Here is a 27,932-nt window from a genome sequence, read left to right as displayed (position 1 = left end):
ATCTTCATGGTGAGGTAACATAACTTACAGGAAACTGATCAGCAAGGCAATGGCGAATGTCACCCAGTATTGATCCAGAAAACCATGCATTGCGAGGTGGCACACAGGAGCCCAGTGTGCAGATCGCCTTTCCCATGGGGAATCAGACTTGCATTGTACCTGGGTGCAATGAGACTTACTTCTGCTAAAACTCCCTTGCCCTGATGTTTAATGCATATCTCTGAAGCAATTCCCTAAAGTCTGTCCTAAGATTGCCCAAGGACGAAATGTAACCAAATCAATAATTTTTATCATTCCCTTGCATTTCAAAATTTTTTTCCTTTTTTGTAATCTGTAACAAGTAATCACTTAACTAAATCTAGAAATAACGAGACCCTTCTTTTATGCAATGGGACTAAAAAGCAACAAAAGCCTGTTCAGGCAAGCATCGATGCTCTCTCCTCTTGAGAGAGTGGCTAAGGTACTCAGAGGTGCTCTTTCCTTGAGAGAGTATCCATGCCATTCCTTTTTCTCCACAAGACTTGGTACTCTGGGTGATTTTGTGTACCGCATCCACAACACACAGACTCCAGAGGGCCAGAGTCTTCATCAATCACTATGAAAGAGAGTTCATTTAGCAGTTCTAGCCACCCCACTCAAATCTACCTCTCTCAGTGAGAACCCCGAAAACGTAGCTGGAATGAGATACTGGAGGGGCAACAGCGGTGGTGAAATACTCTTGGGCATGGCAAGGAACACAAAAGCTCACCTTCGTAGCTGTTGGAATATGAATGATGAAGAGATCTACGTAGTCCAGTTGAAGATTCCTCAGTGATCTTTCCAGGGCTGGTCGAACCAGTTCTGGTCGAAGGAAAGTAGCCCAAAGCTGAAGTCACCAAAAGAAATTGAAAAAATGCCTTATGATGTCACACTTCTGGGAACCAAGATTGAACATCATAGTTAAGAGACTAACATATGAGTGATGAGCATGTGTGCTGGTGTAAAAATAAGAATTTGGGGGCTAAATTTTTGTTACTTAGTATATATGAGCATCTTCATGGATTCTTGAGGCTTATTCAAGTGACTGTGAGAAAACTGCAAGTAAAACTTAGATGGGCCAGGAAAAGCAAACAACAGGTTTCAAGGATTAGAAAAGTCATCTCTGAAAGGACAGTCAAGACATGTTGGGCAAGAGGAAATGGACCACACTGCCCTATATAACAAATGCCTGGACCCAGAGCTGCTGAGATGTTCATGCTCTGAAAACAAGTCATCATTGCTGGGGACACCTTTGGACCACTGATAGAGCACTATTCACATTGCAAGCAGGATTTTCCACCTAAGAAAATTTTTACAAATTTCAGTGATGACTTGAAAACTGTATTTCCTAGTGAGACTCTCCTCTTGGGATAATATGTCCACCTCACTTGGGTATGTCCTGCGGGAATCTGCTGAAGAATGAAAGGAGTGGGCCCATCCTGCAGTGGCTCAGTCATGCCACACAGCAGATGAAGAAGGTGAGTATCTTACTCCCGTTTTACCTGTGAATGGGACCCTGTTCACAGAGGCTGGGAACCTGTGTCCCACCCCTAACACATTCCAGAGCAGAGCAGAGCAGTCCCTTCTTGTTTTCTGTTTTTCTAGATGGGCCTCTACAATGTTATGAGGTCAATAAATTATTCAACTAAGACCAGAACTTTTTGCTTTTTTGGTCTCGTTTTTCCGAAATAACGTATCTGCTCTGACAGCGGCCTCTCGACACCCTGCACACAGCACCTTGGTGGTGTAGAATATGCCCTCTCTCTTCACAGTGCCATCCGCGATTTTGTCTCGAATGGCCTGGCTGACCTCCTTCTCGTTTTGATAGACGTATGCCGAGTCGATGTGACGGAAACCTACATCAATTGCCATTTTGGTGGCCTCGGCAGCCTTGCTCTTAGGAACCTACAAAATATAAATAAGGAGGGCTGGCAATTAGCTTCACTCAGAGAGAAGTAATTTATTTCCTTAAGAGTAGTTTCTCCAGCTGTTTCTCTGTGTCTCCTCTTCCCCTGCTTGAGTAACAAACAGGCTCAGTGACAAACTTGTACCAAGGAGTCATGCACTAAACTCTAGTTGCATCTATTGGAGTTTACAAACTCTATAAACCTATGAATTAGAGTTTATGAACCTGTCTGAATGAACTAGTGGAAAGGTCTTCAGATGCAATATAGAAAATCAAGCCATTCAGTAGAGAATCTGTTCAACGTGCCCAGGAATGAGACAGCACCTGGTACACTCTCCTCCTCTCCTCCATTTCCCACCTAGGGGCTTATGGTGTCTGTGTGCTCAACTTTAGGCCCTGCCTGGCTAAAGAACCTGGCTCCCCGTGACAGAAACCTTTAACAGATGACACAAGAAGGGTTCCACCTAACCCAGTGCCATGGTTACTCCCTAGTCTTTTGGGGTCCCTGCCAATAGATCCTGGGTTTATATGGTGATTACTGTGTGGACAGTCATGAGTGAATGATTGATCCTGCTTTTCAGAAGAAGATAGAGTGTCCTCTCTATGCTGGTGGCAGGGAGGCGCATGTCTGGAGTTCCGGCAGTCACTAGGGCAGCTCTGGGTGCTTCCATGCCTGGGAACAGCTGTGAATGAACTATTTTAGCAATCACTAGTGGGCGAGGGCATTGTACCAGGTGCTCAGGCCTGTTAGCGATTACCCCATGAGGCAAGCAACCCAGGCCCCAGAAGTACTGCCTGAGTGTGGCTGGTGTCTAGAGGGGCTGGCAGTGGGGACAAGGAAGATTATAATGGCCTGGGACCCAGCTGGATCACCAGGGAATGTTAAACCTTGGTTTTGTTTTGGTTGTCATTGTATAGATATACTAATAGATTATTTAATGAAAATATCATGGATAATTTCTAAATCTCATTGCAACTTTTAAAAGGGGTCTTTAAACTAATTTCCCTTTCCCATAGGAAAACATGAGGTCTCCTCTGACTGAAGTCCATCCTCTCTACTTCAGGCAACTTTTTGTCCTCCATCCTCAGTCCTCCATGCCTTCTGTTTCACCCCCAGGGCCCAGGGGCTGCATGGCACCACCCCTGGGTCAGCATCACAGCTTCTGTGAAGGGACTGAAGTAGAACTGTGCCTCTGCTACTTGGAAGAAGCCAGAGAGTTCAGAACATTCAGAAGCTACTGCTCATGAGAACGTCTGTTTCTGACGTCAAGCTTTGCTTAATTTAGCTCAGCTCCTCCTTGAACCCTTCCCAGAACACCCTACTTAACACGAGCCTCCCTCTTTCCAAACATCTCAACTTCTCTTGGCATTTACTGATATAATATCTAGTATTGTTAGGTAGCTGCTCATTGTGCTTTAAGTATCTTTACCTACTAGTTAAAACTCCAGGGAAGCAGAACTATTTTCTGTGCAGACTTTCTCTACCACTAGGGATATTTTAGTATAGAGAATTTACTCTTCATTGTGGAATTGGTTAATTAATTTAGTTAATAATTACCCATTTCATCCAAATTATTTTCATAACTATACCCATAAAATCAAACAGCTTATTGTTCCTTTCTTCCCACCAAGCCAAACACTGATAAATAAATTCTACTATTTATCCCAGCCTCTGAGGAGGTTAAATTAACATGGTGGATTCACAAACAGGCGGTTACATGAGTCTGTCCCCTGCTCAGCATCAGAACTTCTATGAAAGGACTGAGAGGACAGCACACCTGAGCCACTCCCAGGAAAACCCACAGCAAGAGCAGGTGGTGCCCGAGGAGCGGCTGCTCCCCCGCCGCAGCACACAGACTCTGCCTGGGGGCCCAGTCTGCAGGTTCCCACAGCCTGCCTCAGAGTTGCAGTGCTCCATGCCTTCACGACTGAGTCTGAGACACCAAGTTTGTGTGTTTCCCAGAACACACACCTGACTGGACAAAAGAAGTCACACGCACGGGAGCTGGACCAGGCTCCCTGTTCCTCCTGTGATGCACAACAACTGTGGGTGAGATTGAGGGAGTTGCATTCAGAATAGAACTCTGGTTAGAGTTCAAAAGAGTTCCATTTCACTTTGCACCTTTCACACTGTGCTACGCAGATGCATATGTTACCTGGACTCTTCTGAGAGGATTATGAGATGCTTTGTTCTATTCTCTGCCTTTACGCGTATTGGGTTGGCAGAAAGGTCTATTTGGTTTTTCCTTTAAATAAAAAACACATTTCATTTTGACCAATAACTAAATTTATTGATTGGTATATTTTAAGCATGTTGGAAATCCCCTGCATGGTATACCACTGATTGTTCTAAATTAATGTCTTGATTTGATCACTATCAGCCTCAAATGGTCCACCCAACTGTGGAGCCTTGTCCAGGAAGGAATCTCCAGCAAGTAACTTCACAAACCACCTTTAACACATTCGATCACTCACAGAAACTTCTCCATACTCGGCACAAATCTCTTCTTGCCATTCGGTTGTGTTTTTACTTTTCTTCAAATAATACAGCCTTGTATGCCAAAAATGTTGTATATTTCTTCTGTCTTCAATGTTAAAATAGCTACACAAAAATTCACCAATTTTGGTAATTTTTTAATGCAAACTGATATGGAAGCTGGCATTTAAATACCATCTAACAAATACAGTGTCACAAATACAATGTAACAAAGAGATTGTCACAATACAATGAAACGAAACTGTTTCCAATGATGTCAGAGACAACTAAGGACTACTAGCCCAATCTTACAAACAAAAAATGAACTTTTTGGACAACCTGATGATAAAAGTTTGATGTAATGAATGTAAGACATGCCCTGAGCTTAAGCTGTGACAGTGGTCACACAGATAATCGTGTCACTGCAAAGAAACTGGGCCTGTCTGACAGCTGTCAGCTATTGAAATTTCATTCATGGCTCTGTGGAAGGGAGGGCCTCTGTCACTCACTGGGCATCCCTTCCAGGCCACCCCAAAGTTGCCCCTTCCTCACTGTGACCAGAGTTTGACACTTGGAGAACATTGTAGTCAGACACGTGGATTTGCGTATAATACGACTGATGAGAAGCCCCATTCTAACTCGTTCTTACTTATGCCTCTTCAGGTATCCTCTCTAAGTGCCTTATGCTTGGAACAATAGTGGCTCCTTTGCTAACAAAAGTTTCAATGACAGACATTCTCTGGCAAATACTTCCAGCCCCACAAACCCTCAGCAAAGCTGCCAGACACAGTCACATTAGCTGTCCACCCCTCCTGGGCCCACTGCCCATCGGGAGTCCTAACCAAAAGCAGAGTGACTCTGACTGAGGGGCAGAGAGGTCTAGCAAGAGCACCCAAGCTTAGATGGTAAACAAGTAAGAAATAAGAAGAGTCATAGCACTTACCTGGGCCAGTTGTGGAGGAATTAAAGAAGAGAATGCAGGTAAAGTACTTACAATACATGGTGAGCATATACATGAAGTAACTCAAACAATAATAACAGTAAAAACAATAGAGGTAACCCATCCTTGGAATTCCCACCTCTGACTCCCCAGAGCCAGCAGCTCATCATCCCACTTAGTACAAAGTCAGAGGTGGTGAAGCAGAGGCCACATCAGTCCTTCCAAATGACCCAGTGTGTACAAGGCCCTGGTAGGGTAGTTTGTCCCCTGGTCCCCTGGGTTTGACTTACATCACGAGGAGCAACAGTGCCAAATCCTAGCACTGGCATGAAATGCCCATCATTCAGTTTTACAGAATGACTATGTTTGAGATCCATTGCTGTTTAAAGTCCTGGGGAAGCTGACTCTGTCTTTCCTTCCTTCTGCTTACTGCAAACCTAGTACAAGGCCAGGCTCCAGCATTTTTTATTTCTACCAGCCACAAGTGAGGCGGGACTGTTTTGCAGCTGCCCACAATTGTGCATTAAAAACAAATCATTTCATTGACCTTTTGTATCTCTTCCAAGTCCTTGCAGGCACAGATCCAGGGAGTACACACAGAAATGTCACACCCATTGCTGGAGATGGGTTTTCTCGCCAGCATTGCTCACCATGGACTCGTAAGTTAAAAAACAACAACAACAAAAAACAACAAACAAACAAACAAGAAACTCAACAAGTCAGGTTGTACAATCAAAACTGACTCACACAAGATAAAAAATAGTTAGTATGGTAGTCATTTCTAAACACTAATTCTACTACAGGACCTTAGTTAAGTTCCTCACCCTTCATGTAGTCAAAAATGCCATCAAAAAAGGCATTATTCAGAATTCGCTGAACTAAGCTCCACTCCTGGTATCCAGGACGCATGTAACAACATTCCTTAAGAAGCCCAACCCTTAATTTCATTACATATTTCCCTGTATCAGAACCTCATTCCAACCTCTGATTTCTGTGGCTTCTTTCTTTGAGTCTTTTTGGCAAGAAAATAATTGTCTGAACTCCAGGATGAATCTTGAAGTGTTGCCTTTGTTTCAACATTGCCTCCTGCTGGGACAGGCCACTCAAGTCCCCTCTCAGTCTTGTGAACTCCCACTTTCCTAACAGCTCCTGCTGCTGCCCACATCTTTGATGACTTCGCCAGAGGGGCAATCCTTCTTTCTTGTGTGCCCTCACATTGTTATAGCCTCTGTTGGTGTAGTTCAGGAAACCAAATCAGTGAAATTACACCTGGAACTAATAAGAAACTTGTGCTAGATAGAACCCCTGAGTGTTACTTTGTTTAATGTTACCATTTTGCCAGCCCTGCTTCCTTTGCAGCCTGCCACAGGATGTGACACTGTAATTTATTTTGCACTCATCCCTCTGGCTGGTCAAGGTCAGAATTCTACCAGATTCTATTATTCTACATAGTCAGTATTTATCACAGTATATTTCAATTAGTATTTATCAATTTGATGAGTATAACTTTTATATTTTTATTGTAAAAGTAGGGCTATGTTCTGTTGTCAGATAACAAGAATATTCTCACAACTGATGTGAATACCCTTGAGCATATCACTGGACCAGTCAGAAATTTGTCTAATATCCCCTGCACATTTACCTGTGGTTTGCACTAAATGCCTTGTTAAAGTGCAGAGACACTATTTCTTCCTTTCTTCTTGTTTCAGCAGCCTAGGAACTTTGTTAGTCAGGGAGAATGGGTCAATTTCTTCCTCAGTGAAGTCATACCAGGTTACCAGGTTCCCCACTTCTCCTTTAAAACTGTCTCATAAAGCTTGCATTTCAACATTATCTGAAACCATTTCTAGATATCCATATCACACCTGACAGCATATGGTTTTCAGGATCCATCTTCCCTTTGCGACTAGAAAGACATTCAGTGTTTACTGCAGACACCTCTCCTGTTTTCTAAGATTTCTCAAAGGCTGCCAGTGAGAGTGGATGCTCTCATGGTACCAGCTCCTGGGCCTTTAGCAGAGCAGTGGCCACATCAGGTTGTCCTCAAGGGTCCCTGCCACCTGCTCCATATGCCTTGGTGTAATAGTCCCTCTGGAGTGTGTGTGGGTGGTTCTCGTGACTTGCTCCTAATCAATGAACACTGTTATATAAGAGGGTATGGTTTTCATTATCAGGTTAAAGAAGACTGTGATGTCTACCTCCCTGATCAACTCCATTGCTTCTCGGCTTGCATACTTTGATAAAATAAGGGGCATGTTTTAAATTCTCCTGTGGTAAGGAATTGGGGGTAGCTTTTGGGCACCAGCCAACAAGGAACTTATGCCTTCATTTCAACAGCTCCCAAAGAAAAGAATTCTGTCAACAACCATTTCTGAAGAAGACCCTTCCCCAGCTGAGCCTTCAGATGTGACCCCCACTTTGGCTGACACCTGGATTGCAGCCCATTGAGGAATCTGAGTAGAGTATCTAGCTCAGCTGTGCCATGCCACATAGCACATCATCACAAACTTAGAGGTTGAAACTACTACAGGGAGATGTGTAAAACGACAATTGTAAGTCAGCATAAGGAGACAGGACATACAGAGTCCTGGGAGAACATGAGATAGAAGGCAGGTAACCCAGGTTGAGTGTGTTAGAGATGCTTTTACAGTGATGTCTGTGTGTATTTATGATGACCTCTGAATAATCAAGAACTGTATGAATGGGTATTTCATTTAATAACACATTTAACAGAGTAGCTATAATGTGCAAGCCATGGTTTTAGGCATTATGAACAAAACAGAGAAAAAAGAAATCTCTGCTCCTGTGGAGGGGATGTTCCAGGAGTGACACAGTAAACTAATTAACATAGAAAATGAAGATCCTATTATTGATATATGATGAGAAATGCTGGCTGAGAGAAGTAGCTACTGCATATCTTCAGGAAGTATGAAGAGAGGGCATTGTGAGATTCCTTGACCCCTATCACAGACCTCTCACCTTTCTCTTCCTCTGAGTCCCTGCCCCACCATGCCTCACTTTTCAGGACACTGGTGCACTTTATCCCCACCTCACTCACTCCCTCCTCTGCTTCCCATGAAAGCCAGGACCAAACAGTCACTGCTAACCAGGGTGCCCTACAAAAGAATTTCTTTCTCCCAGAGAAAATCCCAGCAACCAGGATCCCCTTGTAGCTCCAGTGCAGCTGATATTTGCTGGGTTTTCTCTCAGGACCCAGAAGCTAGGATGATAGAATGAGGGATTTCTCCTTTCCCATACTGAGTCAGGGACCCTGCAGGAATAACAGCTGTCCAGCCCTTCAGTTTCAAGTACTGTCTGGTAAAAAGTTGAATGTTCTAAAGCTTTTGCTGGAAGGGAAGAACAATAATCATTGACACAAAATGACAAGAGCAGTATGCAGTTCAAGTTACCCTAAATTTCAGCAACCATTTGTAAAAAAAACTGTCAGCAAAGTGGGAAGGGTGGGAACATACCTCAAGGTAATAAAGGCCTTATATAACCAACACACAGCCAACATCATACTCAGTGGGCAAAACGTACAGGTGTTGTCCTTAAGATCAGGAACCAGACAGATGTCTGCTTTCACCTTCCTTATTCAACATAGACTGAAAGTCCTAGCCATAGCCATTAGACAGAAGAAATAAAGGCATCCAACTTGGAAAGGAAAGAGTAAAACCAGCATTATTTGCAGATGACATGGTACTGTATATAGAGAACCCCAAAGATTCCACTATGAAACAGCTAGGACTTACAAATAAATTCAGGAAAGCAGCAGAACACAAAATTAATATCCAGAAATCAGTTGCATTTTTATATGCCAATAATGAACTATCAGTAAGGGAGATTAAGAAAACAATTCCATTTATGAGTGCATCAGAAAGAATAAAATACCTAGGGATAAATCTAACCAAGGATGTAAAACCTGTACTCAGAAAAATGTAAGACTCTGTAGAAATAAATGAAGAAGATATAAATGAGTAGAAGCACATACCACGCTCATGGATAGGAAGAATTAACTTCATTAAAATTTTCCTGTTACCCAAAGCAATCTACAGAGGTCTGTGCTTAATGTGTCCAGCCACATACTAAGGAAAATAGAGACATTTCTTGAAGAAGATGCAAGATACGAGAAACATTGTACATAGGACAATGATGCTTCAGTCTCCTTCAAAGTGGGTACCTTGGGACATCCCACAATTCTCCCAAAAGCCATCAGCTACCCTGTCTTATTTTCCTGAATCTAATCGATGGTCTAAAAACTCTTCCCTGTCAAAGGTGATTTTAGTCTGGGGAAAAGCCAAAAGTCTGAGGCCACCAAATCTAGTTTGTAGCTAGGCTGAGTAACCTGGGTGATTTGATGTTTTTCCAAAAATTCTGCACAAGACCTGATGCATGAGTAGTTTCGTTGTTGTGATGAAGCTGCCCATCCCCAGTTGCCCATAGCTTTGACCTTCTGAATCATCTGAATAGTTTCTGTCAAGGAATGTTCTATCTTCATGCAAAATTTCATGCAGATTTCATTGCTTGCTCAGTCATTTTGAATGCAACAGCCACACAGTACCCATGCTCACTCAGCTGCATCTACCACCACCAATGACGAGTACAGAGAGGTCATCATTGTTCACGCATGTGCATTCCAATCCATTGTCTTTGGCTGCCAGGTTAAATTGAGGTCGCACAAACTGTTCTCATTATGTTAACAAGGGGTGGACTTTTTCCAGACAGACCTGGTGGATTCAACAGAGGTCCTATCCAGGAGTCTTCAAGTCCAAATCCTGCATACCCTGTAACACCAAAATAAAGCTGCCCTTATCTTTCTGTCTCTAGACATGCCCTCCTACAGCTTTAGCCAGAATGGACTTCCCAAGGTTAAAAACAGGTCATAGGTCTGCTCTGCTTAGTACCTTTCCACAGCCATCCTTCTTGCCAAGATTTAGTTAGAAATCCTTAGTTTGGCACAAAGCCTCATTTCCTGGTTTCTGCTAACTCTCTAGTTTTACTGGCTTAATGTGCCTATTATCTTTCACAAGGACTCTGCTTGCGTGAATTGGAATTAATTTTTATTTGAGCTGTAGCATAATCTCACTTTCTTAGATGACAAATTCCTAGGGGGCACTGCTGAGTGCTTTCCAGTTTGTTGAGTTTTTGAAAGTCTTACAGGGAGCCTCACCTCATACATGGAGCCCTTTGCTGCCAGCCTGCCTGTTGTTAACTGCTGAGGTGACAGAAGTGGAAGACAGGAATCCTGCAGTCTGGTTATCTCTGCCAGCCACTCCCTGTGCAACCTGGGACAAGCATCTGACTTTTCAGTTTCCTCATCTGTGAAGTAAGCTAGCTAAAGGGAATTTGGAAATGGTAACTACATGTCCTCAAAATCTTCTGTGTTCATTGTTCAGAATCCTGGGCTATAGTGTAATGTCATGACCACACACAAAGGGGAAGTATTGACTCAAATGTGCTGACAAGTCCAGGTACTCTAGGCCCTATCTTGGAAGTTTATTTTTCTTTGTTTTAACACATATTGGCAATGAAGATTGTGGTGGAGTGAATGCAGCTTATCTACTTAGTGGCATCTTTTCCCAGGCATTTGAGTTGCTTAACATCTTTGTTTCTCTAGATAGGAATTCTCACTTAGCATTGGGCTAAGGGGCATGAGACCAGCCCATTAACCCTGAAAGAGAGGACATTGACCTTCTGTTTGCAGTCCTTTGTCCAGCACCTCATATCTTCTGTTCAGCTGAGCCCCTCTGGCTGCAATAAGCTCTTCTTACCCTGTCCTATGTGAGGATAATTGGCAGACTGGGGACCGTAGAAGAAAACACATGGCTGTGGACCTAGAACTTGCTTATAGGGATTCTGACAATGAATCACTGATGGAGCAAGCATATATTAATGGTTTTTTAAAGATTTTATGTATGTATGTATGTATGTATGTATGTATGTATTTATGAGGCACGAAGGAAGGGAGAAAGAAGGAGAGAATCATCAATGTGTCTGAGAAACATCAACCAACTGCCTCCTGCATGGTCCCAAACCAGAAGCTAGCCTGCATCCCTGGCATTTGCCCTGACCAAGAATCAAACCAGTGACCTTCAGTGTATGGAATGATGCCCAGCCGGCTGAATGACACCAGTTAAGGTAAAAATAAATCAATTCTTTACCAAGGAACATACACAGTTCTTCACATCCCTCAGAAGAGTTCAATGATTTGCAGATAACTATTTACTTGTACAGTACAAAGGGCAGTTGATAACTGGGTGATGACATTCAGTACACAGTTTTTGAGCCCTGTTCCATGTCAGGCACTGTGCCAGAGCCTGGGACCACAGTTAGCAGGATGTACTACCTGTCCTCATAAGGGACAGAGAGACAGACAAGTACATAGCCTATTACAACGACTTGAGTCTGATAAGTACTAAAGGTAGGGGTGAGCATGTTAACTAAGGGACACATCAGAGAGGTCCCTGCCTAGTCATGGGCTATCTTAGGGAGCTTCTCAGAGGAGGAGATACCACAGCATTGTACTGAAGGACAAGTGAAGATTCATAAGACAGGCAGAGGAATTTTCTAGGGTTGCAATGGAGCATAGTTTATATGGGGAACTGTAAGCCATTTGGTAGGTTATAAGGAATATAGAACACAAGGGAAAAAAGGCCAAGATATGAGGCTCAAGAAGTAGGTCATAAAGAAACTATATACAAAAAGCCTGGAATTCCTCTTGAGAACAATGGGAAGCTATTGCAGGACTAGAAAGGGGAATCCTCATTTGGGAAGGACAGTGTGACTGCTGCGTGGGACACACTGGAAGAGGGTAAGGATTGGAGGCTCGGATTCCAGTTGGGAAGTTTCTTCCCTTGGAGGAAAAGATGTACACATGTTCTAGCCCCATTTGTTGAAAGGACTAGCCCTTCTCCTGAATTAACTTGGCACCTTCACAGAAAATCAGTTGACTATACACGTGTCCGTCTGTTCCTGTAATCTATTCTGCTCCATTGGTCTACATGTCTTTCTTTTCACTGTATCACACCATCTTAATTATATTTATACCTTTCTACACTGTTTTTATTGTTGTTCAAGTACAGTTGTCTCTATTCCGCACAGATAGAAGAATATTCCTGGAGCTGTTGGGATGTCTGGCATGACTTTATCATGGGTGGGCGAGCCACACACGTTGCAAGATGCAAGTCTCCCTGCATGTCATATGTCGTGGCCTCTGCTCCCCAGTATGACACCCACTGTGACACCTGTCCCCTTGCATGTTTCTCATCATCCTCATCCCCAGCTGGGAGTTCCTACCTCTTTAAATATAAGAGGGGAACTGTAGAAGACCATTCTGCATGGCGTGGGCCCAGCTCCCAATGTAAAGCAAGGTCCAATGCACAGGACCCATGCACATGGATAGGTTTTCCTTTGGGGAATCAGGCCTGCATTGTACCTAGGCTGCTATAAGACTTGCTTTTGCTAAAACTCCCTCACCCTGAATTGAGGTAGGAAATATTTACTGCGAAGTCACTTCCTAAAATCCATGCTAAACCTTCCAAGCACAAGTGTCACCGGTTCAACCACTTCTGCCTTTTCATTTGCAAATATCCCTCTTCTGTGATGTGATTAGTGGCCTTGGCTCCTTTGGTTTCTGTAAAAAAGTAATCACCTAAAGCCAGCTAGTACACAGTATATGAGGACCATCCTGTAATTGCCAAGAAAGGAAATAAAGGTCTGTCATGGCGGAGGCTGTGGCTTTTTCTGTCCTTGAGGAAAAAAGCCTTGCTGTCTTTTTTCCTCCACAGTATTCAGTAGCCCGTGTGACATTTTCTCATATCTCATTCACGATGTGGTGGACCCCACAAGCTGGGGTCCGCATCAGGGAACAAAGCCAGAAAAGTGCCAGAATATTTCATAACATGACGTAGTTCTGCACATGCGATCTCACTTCATGTTACGGGAACAGTTTACGGGAACAATTTATGGGACCCAGTCTCAAGGCTATGAGAACACTGCTTCCTTTAGCTACCCAGACACCTTGGTGAGGAAGCCAGACTGCCTCCACTTATTCTACATAGAGAAACATTTTGATTGACATCTTAGCAATATTGACTCTTCTGATCTATGAGCACAGGCTATCTCTCCATCTTTTCAGGTATTCTTAATTTATGACATCAACATTTTGAATATCTTAGCATACAAATTTTGCACACTTGTTTACATTTGTCCATAAATATTTTCTTTTATAATACAATAGTAAATGATAATGTTTTAAAATTTTTCAATTTCTGCTTTTATTGTTGTTATATACAAATGACATTGACCTTTTATTTATTTTTTATTTTTATTTTTTTAATTATTTGTATTGAATTTATTGAGGTGACACCAGTTAACAAAATTATACAGGTTTTAGGTGCAAAACGTCTACGATGCATTACCTGTGCACTGTATTGTGTGGTCACCACCCCAAGTCTCTACCATCCATCACCATTTATTTCCCATATACCCTCCTCCACCTCCACCCAACCTCTCATCCTGGCAATCACCCATGTCCATGAGTGTTTCCTCTTGTTCTTTTTCTTTATATGTATGGGCTGGGGTTTTTTTTTGTTTTTGTTTTTGTTTTTGTTTTGCTCAATACCTCCACCCTCTCAACCAGCCCCTCCCAACTCCAAAAGCTACCCAATTGCTTTCTCTCTATAAGCCTGTTTCTATCCTCCTTTTTAATTCATTTTGTTCATTAGATTCCATGTATGAGTGAAATCATATGGTACTTGTCTTTCTCTGACTTAATTCCCATAGCACAATGCTGTTCAGGTCCATCCATGCTGTTGCAAAAAATGATATTTCCTTCTTTTTTTTTCCCTACAGCTGAATAGTATTACATTTTGTAAATGTACCACAGCTTTTTAAAATCTGTTCATCTACTTATGGACCTGTGGGTTGCTTCCAAATCTTGGCTATTATAAATAATGCTGCAATGAATTTGGGGTGCTTACGTTCTTTCAAATTAGTTTTTTGGATTGTTTATAAATTCCCACAAGTGGAATTGCTGGGTCATAAGGCAATTTCATTTTTAATTTTTTGAGGTAACTCATACTGCTTTCCACACTGACTGCACGAGTCTACATTCCAATCGAAAGTATAGGAGGGTTACTTTTTCTCCACATCCTCACCAGCCTTGTCGTTTGTTGATTTATTGATGATAGCCATTCTAACTGGTGTGAAGTGGTATCTCACTGTGTATTTAATTTGCTTTTCTCTGATGATTGATGACTTTAAGCATCTTTTCACATCTCTATTGACCATCCCTATGTCCCCTTTCGAAAAGTGTTTATTTGGTTCCTTTGGCTACTTTTAATTGAATTTGTTTCATTCGGTAATTTTGGGGGGGGGTGGTGTTGAATAAGTATAAGTTTTTAAAAATAAAGTTTGGATATTAAGCCCTTATTAGATGTATCATTGGTGCATATGTTCTCCCATTCAATCGGTTGTCATTTTATTTTGTTGATGGTTTCTTTTGCTGCAAAATATTTTTATTTTTAATGTATCCCCACTTCATTTTTCTTTCCATTTCCCTTATCCCAGAAGATATATCAAAAAATATTGCTGTGAGAAATATCCAAATTTTACTACCTATATTTTCTTCTAGAATTTTCATGGTTTTGAGACTAGCATTTAATCTTTTACTCCTTTTAAGTTATTCTTGTGTATGGTGTAAGAAGGTGGCCTAGTTTCATTTTTTGTGCATATCTGTCCAATACTCTCATTTATTGAAGAAACTGCCATGACCCCATTGTGGGATTTTGCCTCCTTTGTCAAACATTGACCATGGAAGTATGGTTTTATTTCTGGGCTCCCTGCTCTGTTCCATTGATCTATATGTCTATTTTTATACTGGTACCATGCTATTTTGATTACTGTCATCTTGCAGTATACTTTGATATCAGGTAGTGCAATATCTCCAAAATTGTTCTACTTTCACGAGATTACTGTGGCTATTTTGGGGACTTTTGTGGTTCCATATACATTTTTGGAGTACTTGTTCTACTTCTGTGAAATATGCCATTGGAACCTGAACAAGAATTGCATGGAATCTGTAGGTTGCTTTGGATACTATGGGCATTTTAAGGATGTTAATTCTTCCTGTTCATGGATGTGGTATATGCTTCCATTTATTTGTATCTTCTTTAGTATCTTTCTTCAGTGTCTTCTAGTATTCTGAGTACAGGTCTTCTACATTCTTGGTTAGATTTATTCCTAGGTATTGTTTTCTTTTTTGAAGCACTTGTGAATAGGACTGTATTTTAGTTTTCTTTTCTGATTGTTCATTATTGGCATATAAAAATGCAACTGACTTCTGGATCTTTATTATGTATCCTGCTACTTTGCTGAATTCATTTATCACTCCTAGTAGTCTCTTGGTGGAATTTTTAGGATTCTCTATGTACACTATCATGTCATCTGCAAATAAAGACAGTTTTACTTTTTCCTTTCCAAGTTCGATGCCTTTTATTTCTTCTTTTCTCATTGCTGTGGCTAGGACTTCCAGTACTATGTTGAATAAAAAAGGTAAAAGTGGACATCCCTGTCTTATTCCTAATCTTAAGGGAAATGCTTGTAATTTGTGCTCATTGAGTATGATGTTGACTGTGTGTTTGTCATATAAGGCCTTTATTACCTTGAGGTATGTTCCCTCTCTTCCCACTTTGCACAGTGTTTTTATCACAAATGGGTGCTAGGCTATTTTAATGCTTTTTTCTTCATCTGTTGATATGATCATGTGGTTTTTATCCTTCATTTTAATTCTGTAGTGTATCACATTTATTGATTTGCAGATATTGTGCAAACCTTGCATCCCCTCAATAAAGCTTCATTGATCATGGTGTATGATCTTTTTAATGTATTGCTGGATCCAATTTGATAATATTTTGTTGTAGATTTTTTTTCATTTACTGGTATGGATCAGTAATATTGACCTACGATTTCCTTTTTTTCCTTTCTTTGTAGTGTCTTTACCTGATTTTTGGTATCGGATAACACTGGCTTCATAAAATGACCTTAGAAGTCTTCACTATCCTTAAATTTTTTTGAATAGTGTGAGAATGAGACGTGTTATGTTAGTTCTTCTCTGAATATTTAGAAAAATTCACCTGTGATGCCATCCAGCCCAGACCTTTTGTTTGTTTGGATTTTTTTCATTATTGCCTCAATTTTACTAGTTGTAACCTGTCTATTCAGATATTTTGATTTTTCCTGCTTCAATTTTAGAGATTGTGTGTTTCTAGGAATTTATCCATTTCACCCAGATTGTCCAATTAGTTGGCACAAAGTTCTTTTTAATATTTTCTTTGTATTTCTTTCATGTAATTGTTACTTAACCTCTTTCATTTCTGATTCTATTTACTTGGGTCCTCTCTCTCTTTTTCTTGTTTATCTTTTCTAAGTCTTGGTTTAATTCATTCTTTTGTATTTTGTTAGACACAATTCATTTATTTCTGCTCTGATGTTTTTTATTTCTTTCCTTCTACTCACTTTGGGCTTTGTTTTGTTTTCGTCTTTGTTTTCAAGTTTCTTCATGTGCAAAGTTAGATTGTTTATTTGAGCTTTATTTTCTTTATTGTGACAGGCCTGTAATGCTTTAAAATTCCCCCTTAGCATTGCTTTCCCTGTGTCCCACAGGTTTGGGGATATTGTGTCCTCATTTTCACTTGGTTCAAGTTATCTTTTGATTTTTTCCTTCATTAAATTCTAAACCCATTTATTGTTTACGAACACGTTATTTATCCTCCATATCTTTGTGTGCTTTTCAGTTTCCTTCCTGTGATTGATTTCTAATCTAGTTCCATAGCATTATGGTCAGAGAAAAGGCTTGATATGATTTCAATTGTCTTAAATTCATTGAGACTTCTTTTCTATTCTTACATGTGATCTCTCCTAAGAAACGTTCCATGTGGACTTGAAAAGTATGTATATCCTGCTGCTTCAGGTGAAATGCTCTCAAGATACCAATTAAGGTCATTTGATCTAATGTGCATGATTTAAGGCCACTGTCTCCTTGTTGATTTTTTCTGGAAGATTTATCCATTCCTTTCAAAGAAGCATTAAAATCTGTTACTGTGACTGTATTTCTGTTGATCTCTCCCTTTATGTCTAACAAGTTTTGTTTTACATATTTAGGTGTTCCTAGGTTGGGTGTGTAAGTGTTTATTAGGGTTTTACCCACTTGTTGGATTTGCTTCCACTATCATTTAGTAGTGTTCTTCTTTGTCTCTTGCTATAGCCTTGGTTTTACAGTCTATTTTGTTAGATATAAGTATTGCCACCTCAGCTTAAAACAAATATAGTAACTCTTCCATTGCCAACTTGATTTTTGTAGAAAAACTTTGAAGCTGCTTGTTCAATGTGTAAAAGCGTGTTAGTGAAAGCACTTTAAACTTTGAAACTTCCTCTACTTTCTACTTCTGATTCCTGTCAGTGCTTTCAGATTTTCCAGTTACTTTCAAATTTGTTTTTGTTTTTTTTTTAATTTAGTCTTTGATAGAAAGATGTTTCTTTAAGAAGCCACACAAGAAGTTACTGGAAGAGTAGGAATTAGAATGATCGAACCTACTACCCCCTCCTCACTCATCTAAATATTATTTAGACTCTTTCTTCTATCTACTCAACTCTTAGAGGCCAAGAATGTGGTCTCACTCCTTGGGGTTCTCAGCATCTAGCCAAGGCTATGCATTTGGCTGCAGCTCAGTAAACACCTGGTGGATTTGACTCTCTTGACTCCTTGCCTGACTTTAATTCCATTGTTTATGCACTCTGCCTTCTGCACACGGCTGGGTGTGGGAGTCCACCGGTTCCTGCACTCAGTGTCAGGAAAAGCTGTGAAAACTGTGCTTAGGAGGCCAAAACATTCCTTTTGGTTGTTGGATTTCAGAGGCATAGAATTGTATTAATTCTCATCCCCTTGCCTGATCTGTGTGAAGGCTTCTTTTATTTATTTTTAATTATGTACAAAACAAATCTGCCACCAGCAATCTTAGTGCCCCAGAAATGCTGCTTACCAAACAACCACAAAAGCCCCATGTTTACAAGCACATGGTTGATTGCTCCTTCTGGTGGTCAGCAGGTCAGCTCCTTGGAACTTGTTCATTTTGCAGGCGGCTCCAGGGGATGTAACGCAGGCAGTGAAAGTGGCAATAGATGTGGGATATTGGCACTTTGACTGTGCATACCTGCACGACAAGGAGAGTGAGGTTGGAGCTGAAATCCAGTGTAAGATAAAGGAGGGCACGGTACAGCAGGAGGACCTGTTCATTGTCAGTAAAGTAAGGCATCCCCTGCAGGGAAAGGAGGTGCTGGTTGTTCAGAGCTTGGGTGATGAGACAGCTGACAGTCCATGGTGGATGATTTCTCCTGTAGAGCTGGTGACTTGCATTCTTGCTTCTACCAGACCTGACAAGGACTTCTGCAGCTTCATGCACGTTTTGGGTGTGGTGCAGGTGAAGGGGTCAGTGACAATGTGACTCACGGAGAGGGTAACTACAGCAAAGGCAGGAGGCATGGGACAGTGTGTGGGGTACAAGGACCCTAAAGGAGTTTGGTGTTCCTGAACCAAGCTGTGTTGCCAGCACAGACAAGGAAGAGTGTGATGGAGCTGATCCTGGAAGACGTGGTCACAGTTTAAAGAGTTCTCTTGGTGACCCAGGGGCAGAAGCTGTGTCAGTACTGGCTCTGTGGGCAATTGTTAGCACTCGTCCTCCCCTTTGTAGCTCTGGTGCACCTACCATAATAGGCCCTTGGTGAGGGCAGCCTTCTCCCAGACTCTGAAGGCCTTGCAGTTGGAGTACTTGGACCTCTACCTCATACACTGGCCCATGGGTTTCAAGGTACTACCCAGGCCTGGTGAGATCCCCACTGCGCAGCCTCCCTTCCTGGTTGTGCCTGAATGGGGAGTAGAAGGCGCTGGGTCACTAGCCAGGGTGCATGGGTTCTAGGCTGTGTCAGCCAGACATACATATTCACTTGTCTCTGGGCCTCAGCTCAAGAGAGGCTTGGACTCAAGGACCTCTCACTTCTAGTGTTTTTGCTTCCAAGCCAGTCCTTTGTCCTCCAAGCCAAGAAAGTGATCCATGTTTCCACAGGTCTCTAGGTGAGAGCAGGAAGCAGACAGAGGACATCAGCTGAGTGAAGCTGCTGCTCACATCACTCCCTGGGTCTCAGGGAATGCCTGGGCCCTGTCCCCCAGGCTATGTTCTCTTTGGAGAGTGATGGCTGCTTTGTGATACGGGAGACATCTGCTCAATACCTGCAGTGGGAGCAGAGGGTTCTGGAGAGAGATTGTTGCTCCTTTTGGTGCTATTCCCTTCTGTTGATTGTATCTCACACACACGGCCCTCCCCGCCCTGTCCCCCTACCCAATTGCTTTCCCAGCCTCAGTCTCATGTGGATCTTGGTCAGGATGTCCCATGCACCTGCTCGACCAAGGGCTCAGTCACACAGGTGGCACTGGGGAGCTTTGAAAGGATACTCTGCCTACATTGCAGGTGGTGACGTCTGCACAGGCATCTCCCACGTATGCACCGTGTTTGAGGAGCTCATGGTGCGTGCCCAGCTGTCAGGTTCCTTTTGAGATCAAACAACAAAAACCACTTCACTCCTAGTACAGCTTTACTTTCAGGCTTGGTGTTTAATTTCAGTAAAGGCTGTAGCAACTGCTCATCTGTCACATTAGTGGACTACTGAAGATGAGAGAGAAGGAGTCAGCAGTGGTTTCTGTCTGTGATCTCAGTGCACCCAGAGAGTAAGATTAAAGTAGCGGCCACAGCTGGGTCATGCTTGCTGTCGCCTGTTAGTGTTATTTTAATGCTGGACCAGGCACTGTTTTGCACACTTCATACATATGGTTCACTTAATCCTCACACAAATTCTAGGACATGGGTGCTGTTACTCTGCCCACTGCACAGATGGTGCAACTGAGCACAGAAAGATTTAGTATTATTATCAGGGCCCAAATGCTGTCACTCAGATTAGGCATGTGATACACTGCCTGGCCCTCACTTTTGAGCAGATCTCTGCAGTGGGCTCTCAGGGTTGTCAGCTCCAAGGAGAAGGCCAGATACCTAGCGGTTGAGAGAAATGTCAACATAGGAGGTGACTTTGAAGTGGGACGGGTAGATGCTTCATCATGAAAAATCTTTAAAATGTTTATCAGGTTGCAATATTAGATTTCTTCCTACTTTCACTCAAGAGAAAATAGGTGTCATTAAACAAACATGTGTCATACACCATTTGCCCTGTGACAGGTGACCCACAGCTGAGTGGCAGAGCAGAAGACTGAGTGTCAGAACATCCAAGCATCCTAAGGCACACCCTTGTTCCCTGCCAATCTCTCTTTGGGCCCTGCACCTCCTGTGCTCCTTGGTATCTCTAGCTTCAGTATCTCTCACACCATGGGGACCCTAAGAAAAGGAGAAAAGAGCCTCACAATGGACTTTGGAGAAAGTCAACTGAGCTCTTGAATTAAGAAGGTAAACCCCTTTCCCTCTTCTTTTCCCGAAATTGCTAAATGCTATTCTGACAATGGGCAAGGATTCCAGGTCTTCTTTCCTGACAGTGAGAGGTAGGCAGTGAACTTCCAGGATGCTAGTGACCTTGCTGGCCACCAGTCCACCCAACCCTTGTCTTGTGAAGGTAAAGCTGGGGCCTGGAGAAGGGAAGTCCCACAGCGTGGTGTGAGAGCTATGCTCAGGCCCAGACCTTCTGGCCCAGGGCCCAGGATTCTTTCCCCACATCTCATTCTCCCTTCATCCATGCTTGTCTTGAGGGGTGTCCACCAGCCCTCAGTAAGCTCCTTTCCCCTGATCCTTACAGCCTGGAGGAAAAGACTTGCCCTTGGATCACAGTGGCATGGTGATCTCGAATGTCACCGATTTCCTAGACACGTGGGAGGTATGCTGGGCTAACCAGCAGCGTCTTCATGCTACTGATGGGCCTCCAAATGGGCAGCCATAAGATCCTGAGCCTCATGTGTTCATTGACACCAGGTTGTCTCCCTGAAACACAGGTGTGCGGGTGCATTGGGAAGGGACACCTGACCGTGGCTCTCAGAGACCTCAGTCTCCTTTTGTTCCTCTCTCTCTGAAATGTCCAATTTAGGGATAACTAATCATGACTCAATATTTTCTCAAATGTGAATTTTTAAAAAAGATTTTATTTATTTTTTTAGAGTGAGGAAGGGAAGAAGAAAGAAAGGGAGAGAAACATCATTGTGTGGTTGCCTCTCACACGCCCACTACTGGGGACCTGGCTCGCAACCCATGCATGTGTCCTGACTGGGAAGCAAACTGTTCACCCTTTGATTTGCAGGCCAGCACTCAATCCACTGAGCCACAGCACCTAGGGCTCAAATGTATATTTTTTTATTAAAAATATCACAAGGTCATTAGAGAAACTACAGAGGAGTATAAAAATAAAATTAAAAATATACTTTTCATTACCACTGGTAGTATTTTATAGTTTTCTTACCTCTTTTATAAGCATTTCAGGAAGAAAATTTTGGCAGGTGGTGAAGTGGGGGTGGGTCTGGGACACACATGGACGTGGGGACCACATTTCAACCCTGCTGCCAGCATTCAGACAAGGAGTCATGAAGTCTGAGGTAGAGTGTCCAGCGTGGGAGTCAGCACATGACCAGTGTGAGAGGAGTGGCAGTGAATACATGGTGTGACTGGAGGACAGCAGGTTCCTGCTGACTCTGGCCTCTAGCCCAGCCCACAGGGCACCTGTAATCCTGCAGGCCAACATGAGGGCAAGTGTGACATGTGGGAAGAAAAGAAGTTCACATTGGAACTGACTGAGTTTGGGGAGATGAGACTCTGCAGCCATTGGGTGAGATGGGCAGGTGCAGGTGTGGGAGTGCCTGAGGGCATCCCAGCAGAGGGGCAGGGGAGCACAGTCCAGGGAAGCACCCAGGCAGGCCATCCTCTAAGCAGGGGAATCAATGAAACAGAGATTAACTGAGGGGTCTGATCTTTCAGGAACAGTGTCCAGAAGCCACAACTCTGCTGTCACTGATACTGCCTCCCCTGAAAGTCAGAGGCAAGCACTGGGCTGTTGGGTTGCACTAGTGAGCTCTGGGAGACTGTTGCAGTGCACACTGATTGTGGCCCCTGACTCAGGCCATTGTCCCCGTGGTCACTAGGACACATGCTGACTACCTGTCCTGGAACCAGGCAGGCTCTCCCATTCTGCCAACCACTCCTGCTTGCTGGTCAATGAACAGCACAAAACTTTGGGGTGTCTGCCCTTATGTCCCTTAACAAGGGAACTGCTGGTGGATTAGAAAGAAGGCACAGCATCACCTATTTCCACCACAGTAAGAAACAGCTCATGTGGCCTCAACTTTTGTTGCTCTATGCATGTCTGAGAATGATCAGCAAAGCCCCAAAAGTATTGTTTTTGTATTACAAATAAAGTTCATCCTGTAAGCAAATAGTCAAATATGGATCATGAATAGCAAATTTTTAAAATTACTTCACTGTTATCAATTACACTTGTCTGCATTTTCTCCACACCACTCCCCCTAACCCCAGCCAAACCCACCTCCATCTTTTGCTTCCACCCTCACCCTTGATTCCATGTGTCCTTTATGGTAGTTCCTGAAGACCCTTGTCCCCACTGTCCCCTCCGCCCTCCCTTCTGGATATTGTTAGATTGTTCTTAATTTCAATGTCTCTGGTTATATTTTGTGTTTGCTCTTTTCTTTTGTTGATTATGTTCCAGTTAAATGTGAAATCATATGGTATTTGTCCCTCACCACCTTGCTTATTTCACTTAGAATAATGCTCTCCAGTTCCATCCATGCTGTCCCAAAGGGTAGGAGCTCCTTCTTTCTCTCTGCTGAGTAGAATTTGATTGTGTAAAAGTACCATCATTTTTTGATCCACTAATTTAATGATGGGCACTTAGGTTGCTTCCACCACTTGGCTATTGTAAGTTGTGCTGCTATGAACATTAGGGTGCATAGGTTCTTTTGGATTGGTGTTTCAGGGCTCCTAGGTTATATTGCGTGCAGTGGAATTGCTGTGTCAAAAGGCAGTTTTGCTTTTAGTTTTCTGAGGAAATTCCATACTGTTTTACACAGTGGCTGCACCAATCTGCATTCCTACCAAGTGCCCAAGTGTTCCCTTTTCTCTATATCCTCTCCAGCACTTGTTTGTTGATTTGTTTATGATGGATGTTCTCACCTGTGTCAGGAGGTATTTCCTTGTGGTTTTAATTTGCATCTCTCTGATGGCTAGTGATGCTGAGCATCTTTTCATATGAAGAGCGACTTTGTATACCTGTCTTTGCAATGCTGACTTATCTCCCAGCCAGCTTCAGAGCTGTTCGCTGAATCTGCCACCAGGTGGGGAAAGAGACCTACTAATGTGCAAGCTCAATGAGCAGCTGCTGGTAGAAGTTGCCTTTGCAATGCCTGTTAGATTTCAAGGGTTTCTGGTTTTGTTTTATTTTTAAACACTTTGTGAGTCATTGTGAAGAAAGAAACAACAGGTAGCAAAAATAAGCAAACACTAGGGAATTGGAAAGCTTAGGAAGTTTCACAGAGTTTACCTGGAAGCAAAGGGGCCACAAGCAAAACCTGACAGGCTCAGGGAAGCCTGGGAGGCAGCCTTGAAACTTAAGAGACACAAAGTCACCACACAGGTTGTTCTGAAGTTCAGACTTTCTAACTAAAACCAGGTTTTGTCCTTAGTCATGTCCTAGACCAGTATTTTTCCCTAACAAAACTCAGTCTATACCTTAACTGAGCCTGTCAGTGAACTTTTGGCATCTATGGTAACATGCCTAAGGAACGTGGAATTTCCTTTCCCGGACTCCTCACAAAACAGACACCATACCAGGAAGCCAACATGAACCCCCTCACTGTTATGGTTATGGTGTTAAATGTTGACTATCAACTATTCTGTAACCACCTGTGTAAAAGAAGTCTGTGTCTATCATTTTACCTTTCAACCAGCCCAGAGAGCCCCCCACCACTCAGCTTTGCTTTCTCCCACCTCCTCGTCTATCACCAATGCACTTCTGGTGACCCCTTATGCCTCCTCTTTTGTCTGTGACATATAAAATAGGGTGCTAAGCTGCCATTCTCCACAGCATTTCTCAGTTGGTGGAGGGTTTGCTTCCCAAAGATTGTCAGCAGTTTGACTCAAATAAAACTGTGAACATTTTTGACCAGTGTGAAGGTCTCTTACCTGAACAGCAGTCCCAGTCCCCATGAGTTCCCATGTCCCTGTGCACGTGGCACTTGAAGGCACTCTACAGCTCCTGCCTCACAGGCCCTCCTCCCTGGGGCCCTGCTTTTGTCTGCACAACCCGCCTTCTGTGGAAGGTCTTCCCCATTCCAGGGCCTGCAGACTCAGGTCCCAAGAGCAAAGTTACACAGGTGTCCCTTTCAAGGGGCCCACTTGTGTCAGATGGCTGGCATCTGTTTCTGATGGCTTTAGGATGGGGAGGTGGCTCAGCTCAATGAATACCTGTCCCATTTGGGTTTTCTCTCCTTTCACTGAAATGGAAACCCAAGGATACCAGGAAAATTAGAGACATATGCCCAGCAACAGAGAAAATAGCCTAAAGGGAGATGTTTTTTTGTGGGGGGTGGGGTGTTATACACAGACATCAGGGGCTGTTGACAAAGAAAGGGAAGCAGGAAATTAAGGAGAAAGCAAAAAAAGGAAGCTGGGTAGCGAGGCTCTTTTTTCAACCACATCAGGGGACCCGGGTCTACTGGACAACAGCCTGGCCTACCTACCCACCCGGTGTTTAGGGGCTGCTTTCAGGTTACATGCAGCTGATTTCTTCCACTCCTCCCTGGAGTTTAAATGGAAGCTCCTGGCTCCCATGGCAGCACCAGGAGGCAGTGCACTTCCATCACCCCTGCCCTGTGCCTTGTTACAGTGTTCCCTCCTCCAAATGTGATGCACAATAAAAGCTTATGCTTTCCCCTTTCCATAGTCAGTGTTCTTTTAAAGAGTTCTGATAAGGGACTTAAGACTTGCAAAATTTAACTTAAGGTAAATAGCCATAAATCTAGCAAGTAATGTGTATGTTAAAATTTCGTTTCAGAAACTACAGATAATGCCCATCGTGGTGCCTCAGAAAAGCAGCCAACCTCCTGGGGCACTGGCTAGAGATTACCACCTGGAGACATCCATATCAGGAAGAAGCAGGCGACTACCCCTTCCCCCTTGGAGACAGCTAAGGGCCCAGGACAGGAATGTGGCAGCAGCTGAATTTCAAAGCCTTCACTGCACCCTGCTTGTCCTCCCCCACCCCCTTTATAAAAGATCCAGCCAGGAAAGAGAATGGAAGGTGGTTTCTTAGAGTATGAACATGCCATCTTCTCGGATCGCCAGCCATCTGAATAAAGCACCCATAAAAGATTCAGTCGCTGTCATTGCTTATTGGATTTGGTAGTGACAGGCAGCCGGAATCCTGGTGTTTTTTCCGGTTACAGTTTCAGCCAGGAAGGAAATACCACATGCATCTCCGGACAGGTGTACCATTTCCCCTGCACTCCAGCCTCATCGCCCATCTGGGTTTCCATCGGAACCATTTCTCCTTGCCCTGGAGAAGTTCCTCTGAAGATTCTTTGTTGAACTTTTCTCTTTTTTATTTGTCCCAACTTTCTTTCCAATTGCTGTTGAAACAGTTGTATTAGGACGGCTGCTTCAAGACCTGTGATGATTATCATGTCTGGGTCATCTTGGTACAGGCCCTGTTGCTTGTCTTTCATTCAGTTCCTTCCTTCCTTCTTCTTGGTATTATGAGCTATCCTTCATTGAAATCTGGACATCTCAGAAATTTTATATTAGGTTTTAAATCTCCTTCAAGGAACTGATAAAATGTCATAGAGTGCCAAATTCAAAAAAGAGAGAGAAAGTAAAACCAGAACTATAGGACAAGACAGGAGTGGACTTTGAAACTTTGGAGCACAGTAAATGGTTAGCTTTTTTTGAGAGCCCGTATCTGCTAACATCACCTCCTGGGATGTCAGTATTTCAGCCCCAGTGACACAGGGGGAAAAAAAACACACACACACAAACACACGGAAGAGCCAAAGCAGTGGTAGGTTTTGTTGTTTGAATTCTATCATTATTTACTTGAGAAAAAAACTTGGGTTTAGAGACTTAGTTTCTGATCCAGACACACAAGCTTTATTGTGATTGACTGAGGTATGAGGCACGGAACACAACAGAACCTTCTCCTCCTTGAGATGATGTCCAACCCTGGGCCACATTTAAAAATGGGAGCATCATCACACACTTGTCATTAATACTGATCACGAAGTGGTAAATCTGCGTGGTCAGCAAAACTAAAACATAAAGCAGATCCTTACTGTCATGACTGTTTCTGGGCTGGGTGAAGAGGCTTCTTTTAAACTGGCTCAAGTATGAGTAGTAGTAAGATACTTTTCTTTCTGGAGAAGTACAAACACAACTAGTTTTCTAATAACCCTGTACAGTTGAATCACACTGTAGTAAACTCATTGTTAGAAATAAATATACTTACTGGCCCTTGACCACCTGCAAAAAATACACTAATGTAGCCTATTATTGCAGGTATATAATTCTACACCTTAAGGAGATCGAACTATTGGTGTTGAGCTTTTAACTCGCAGGAGGACAGAAATGAATGCTGCCTTCCTTTAAAATAATGGCCTACTGGTTTAACATATAAAATTAACAAATATTTCAAGGTAATGGTGAGGAAGATGATAAAAATATCACCAGTGCTCCGTTTCTTTCAAGAATCAGTAATAATTCATCGTTGACTTTACTGGGTGAAAATCCATATATTAGATCTAGAATGGACACAGTGGGCATGAAATAAGTCACTTCAACAGAGAACTTCCCTTAGCAAGGGAAGTAACCTTACTCTATGTATAAAACCATGTTTGAGATAGGAAATGCTGAATCACTGAATAAATATAAATTAAAATTACTGAGATTGTGAGGGAATACTACCTGCTGCTCTACTCTCCCTTCCTCTTACCTTTCTATCCTTCTGTTATATTATACATTCAGCCAATATTCATTGATTATACAAGGTAAGAGTAGCTCTTTAAAGGAACTGGCCTAGCAATCTAACATTCTGTGGCCCAAAATTGTAACCAAATTGGTTAGAAAACTATGTTATATTAATTATAGGTGTAGTTGCCACAAGTAAAATAAAAGGGGGTGGAGGGGAAGAAAGTGCAGGCAGGGTGCCTTTTTAGATACAGTGCCAGAGAAGGTATTGCGAGGGTAACATCTGAGTTAAGACTTAAGGAGGTGGAGGAGAGACCGTCCAGCTACCTGGAGGAGGAGTGAGCTGGCAGAGAGAACAGCCAGTGCAAAGCCCTGAGCCAGGCCTGGCACTTGTGAAAAGCAGTAAGGGAGCTACTGGGGTCCCTGGAGTCATAGGAGAGAGCAGTAGGATGTGAAGGCAGAGATGGAGGGAAGGAGCACCCTGTTGGCTCATGTAGGTTGTCTAAGGAATTTGTCTTTTGTTCTGAGTGAGGTGGCAGGCCACCAGATATCTCAAGGAGGGGATATCTCAACCATAGGTTCCAT

At 42.8% G+C, this 27,932-nt stretch overlaps 1 protein-coding gene and 1 long non-coding RNA gene across 10 annotated transcripts in view; one reads left to right on the top strand and one right to left on the bottom strand.

Annotated features, from left to right (window-relative positions):
• The window catches only part of LOC114492418 (aldo-keto reductase family 1 member C15-like), a 355,773-nt gene that overhangs the window by 278,873 nt on the left and 48,968 nt on the right, over nucleotides 1-27,932 (bottom strand). For 2 of the 9 annotated variants that reach the window (XM_036025063.1, XM_028506817.2), the window contains exons 1-3: nucleotides 5,631-5,774; nucleotides 1,756-1,923; nucleotides 749-865 (exon numbers count right to left, since the gene is read on the bottom strand). The exons of 6 other annotated variants lie outside the window; for them this stretch is intronic. In XM_036025063.1, the coding sequence (XP_035880956.1) occupies nucleotides 749-865; nucleotides 1,756-1,923; nucleotides 5,631-5,717 (372 nt within the window). In that variant the 5' untranslated portion in view covers nucleotides 5,718-5,774. Of the gene's footprint in view, nucleotides 1-748; nucleotides 866-1,755; nucleotides 1,924-5,630; nucleotides 5,775-27,932 lie in introns of those variants that run through there. One more of the 9 variants, XM_036025057.1, reaches the window with a different exon arrangement.
• On the top strand, nucleotides 18,315-21,449 carry LOC118500422. The gene is made up of 3 exons (XR_004902981.1): nucleotides 18,315-18,644; nucleotides 19,089-19,205; nucleotides 21,190-21,449. It is a non-coding gene; the product is annotated as an uncharacterized LOC118500422 (long non-coding RNA).

The sequence above is a fragment of the Phyllostomus discolor genome, chromosome 1 (genome assembly GCF_004126475.2).
Source record: "Phyllostomus discolor isolate MPI-MPIP mPhyDis1 chromosome 1, mPhyDis1.pri.v3, whole genome shotgun sequence".
Taxonomy (NCBI): domain Eukaryota; kingdom Metazoa; phylum Chordata; class Mammalia; order Chiroptera; family Phyllostomidae; genus Phyllostomus; species Phyllostomus discolor.
The sequence above is the reverse complement of the archived record's forward strand: the minus strand, read 5'-3'. Positions and strand labels throughout refer to the sequence as shown.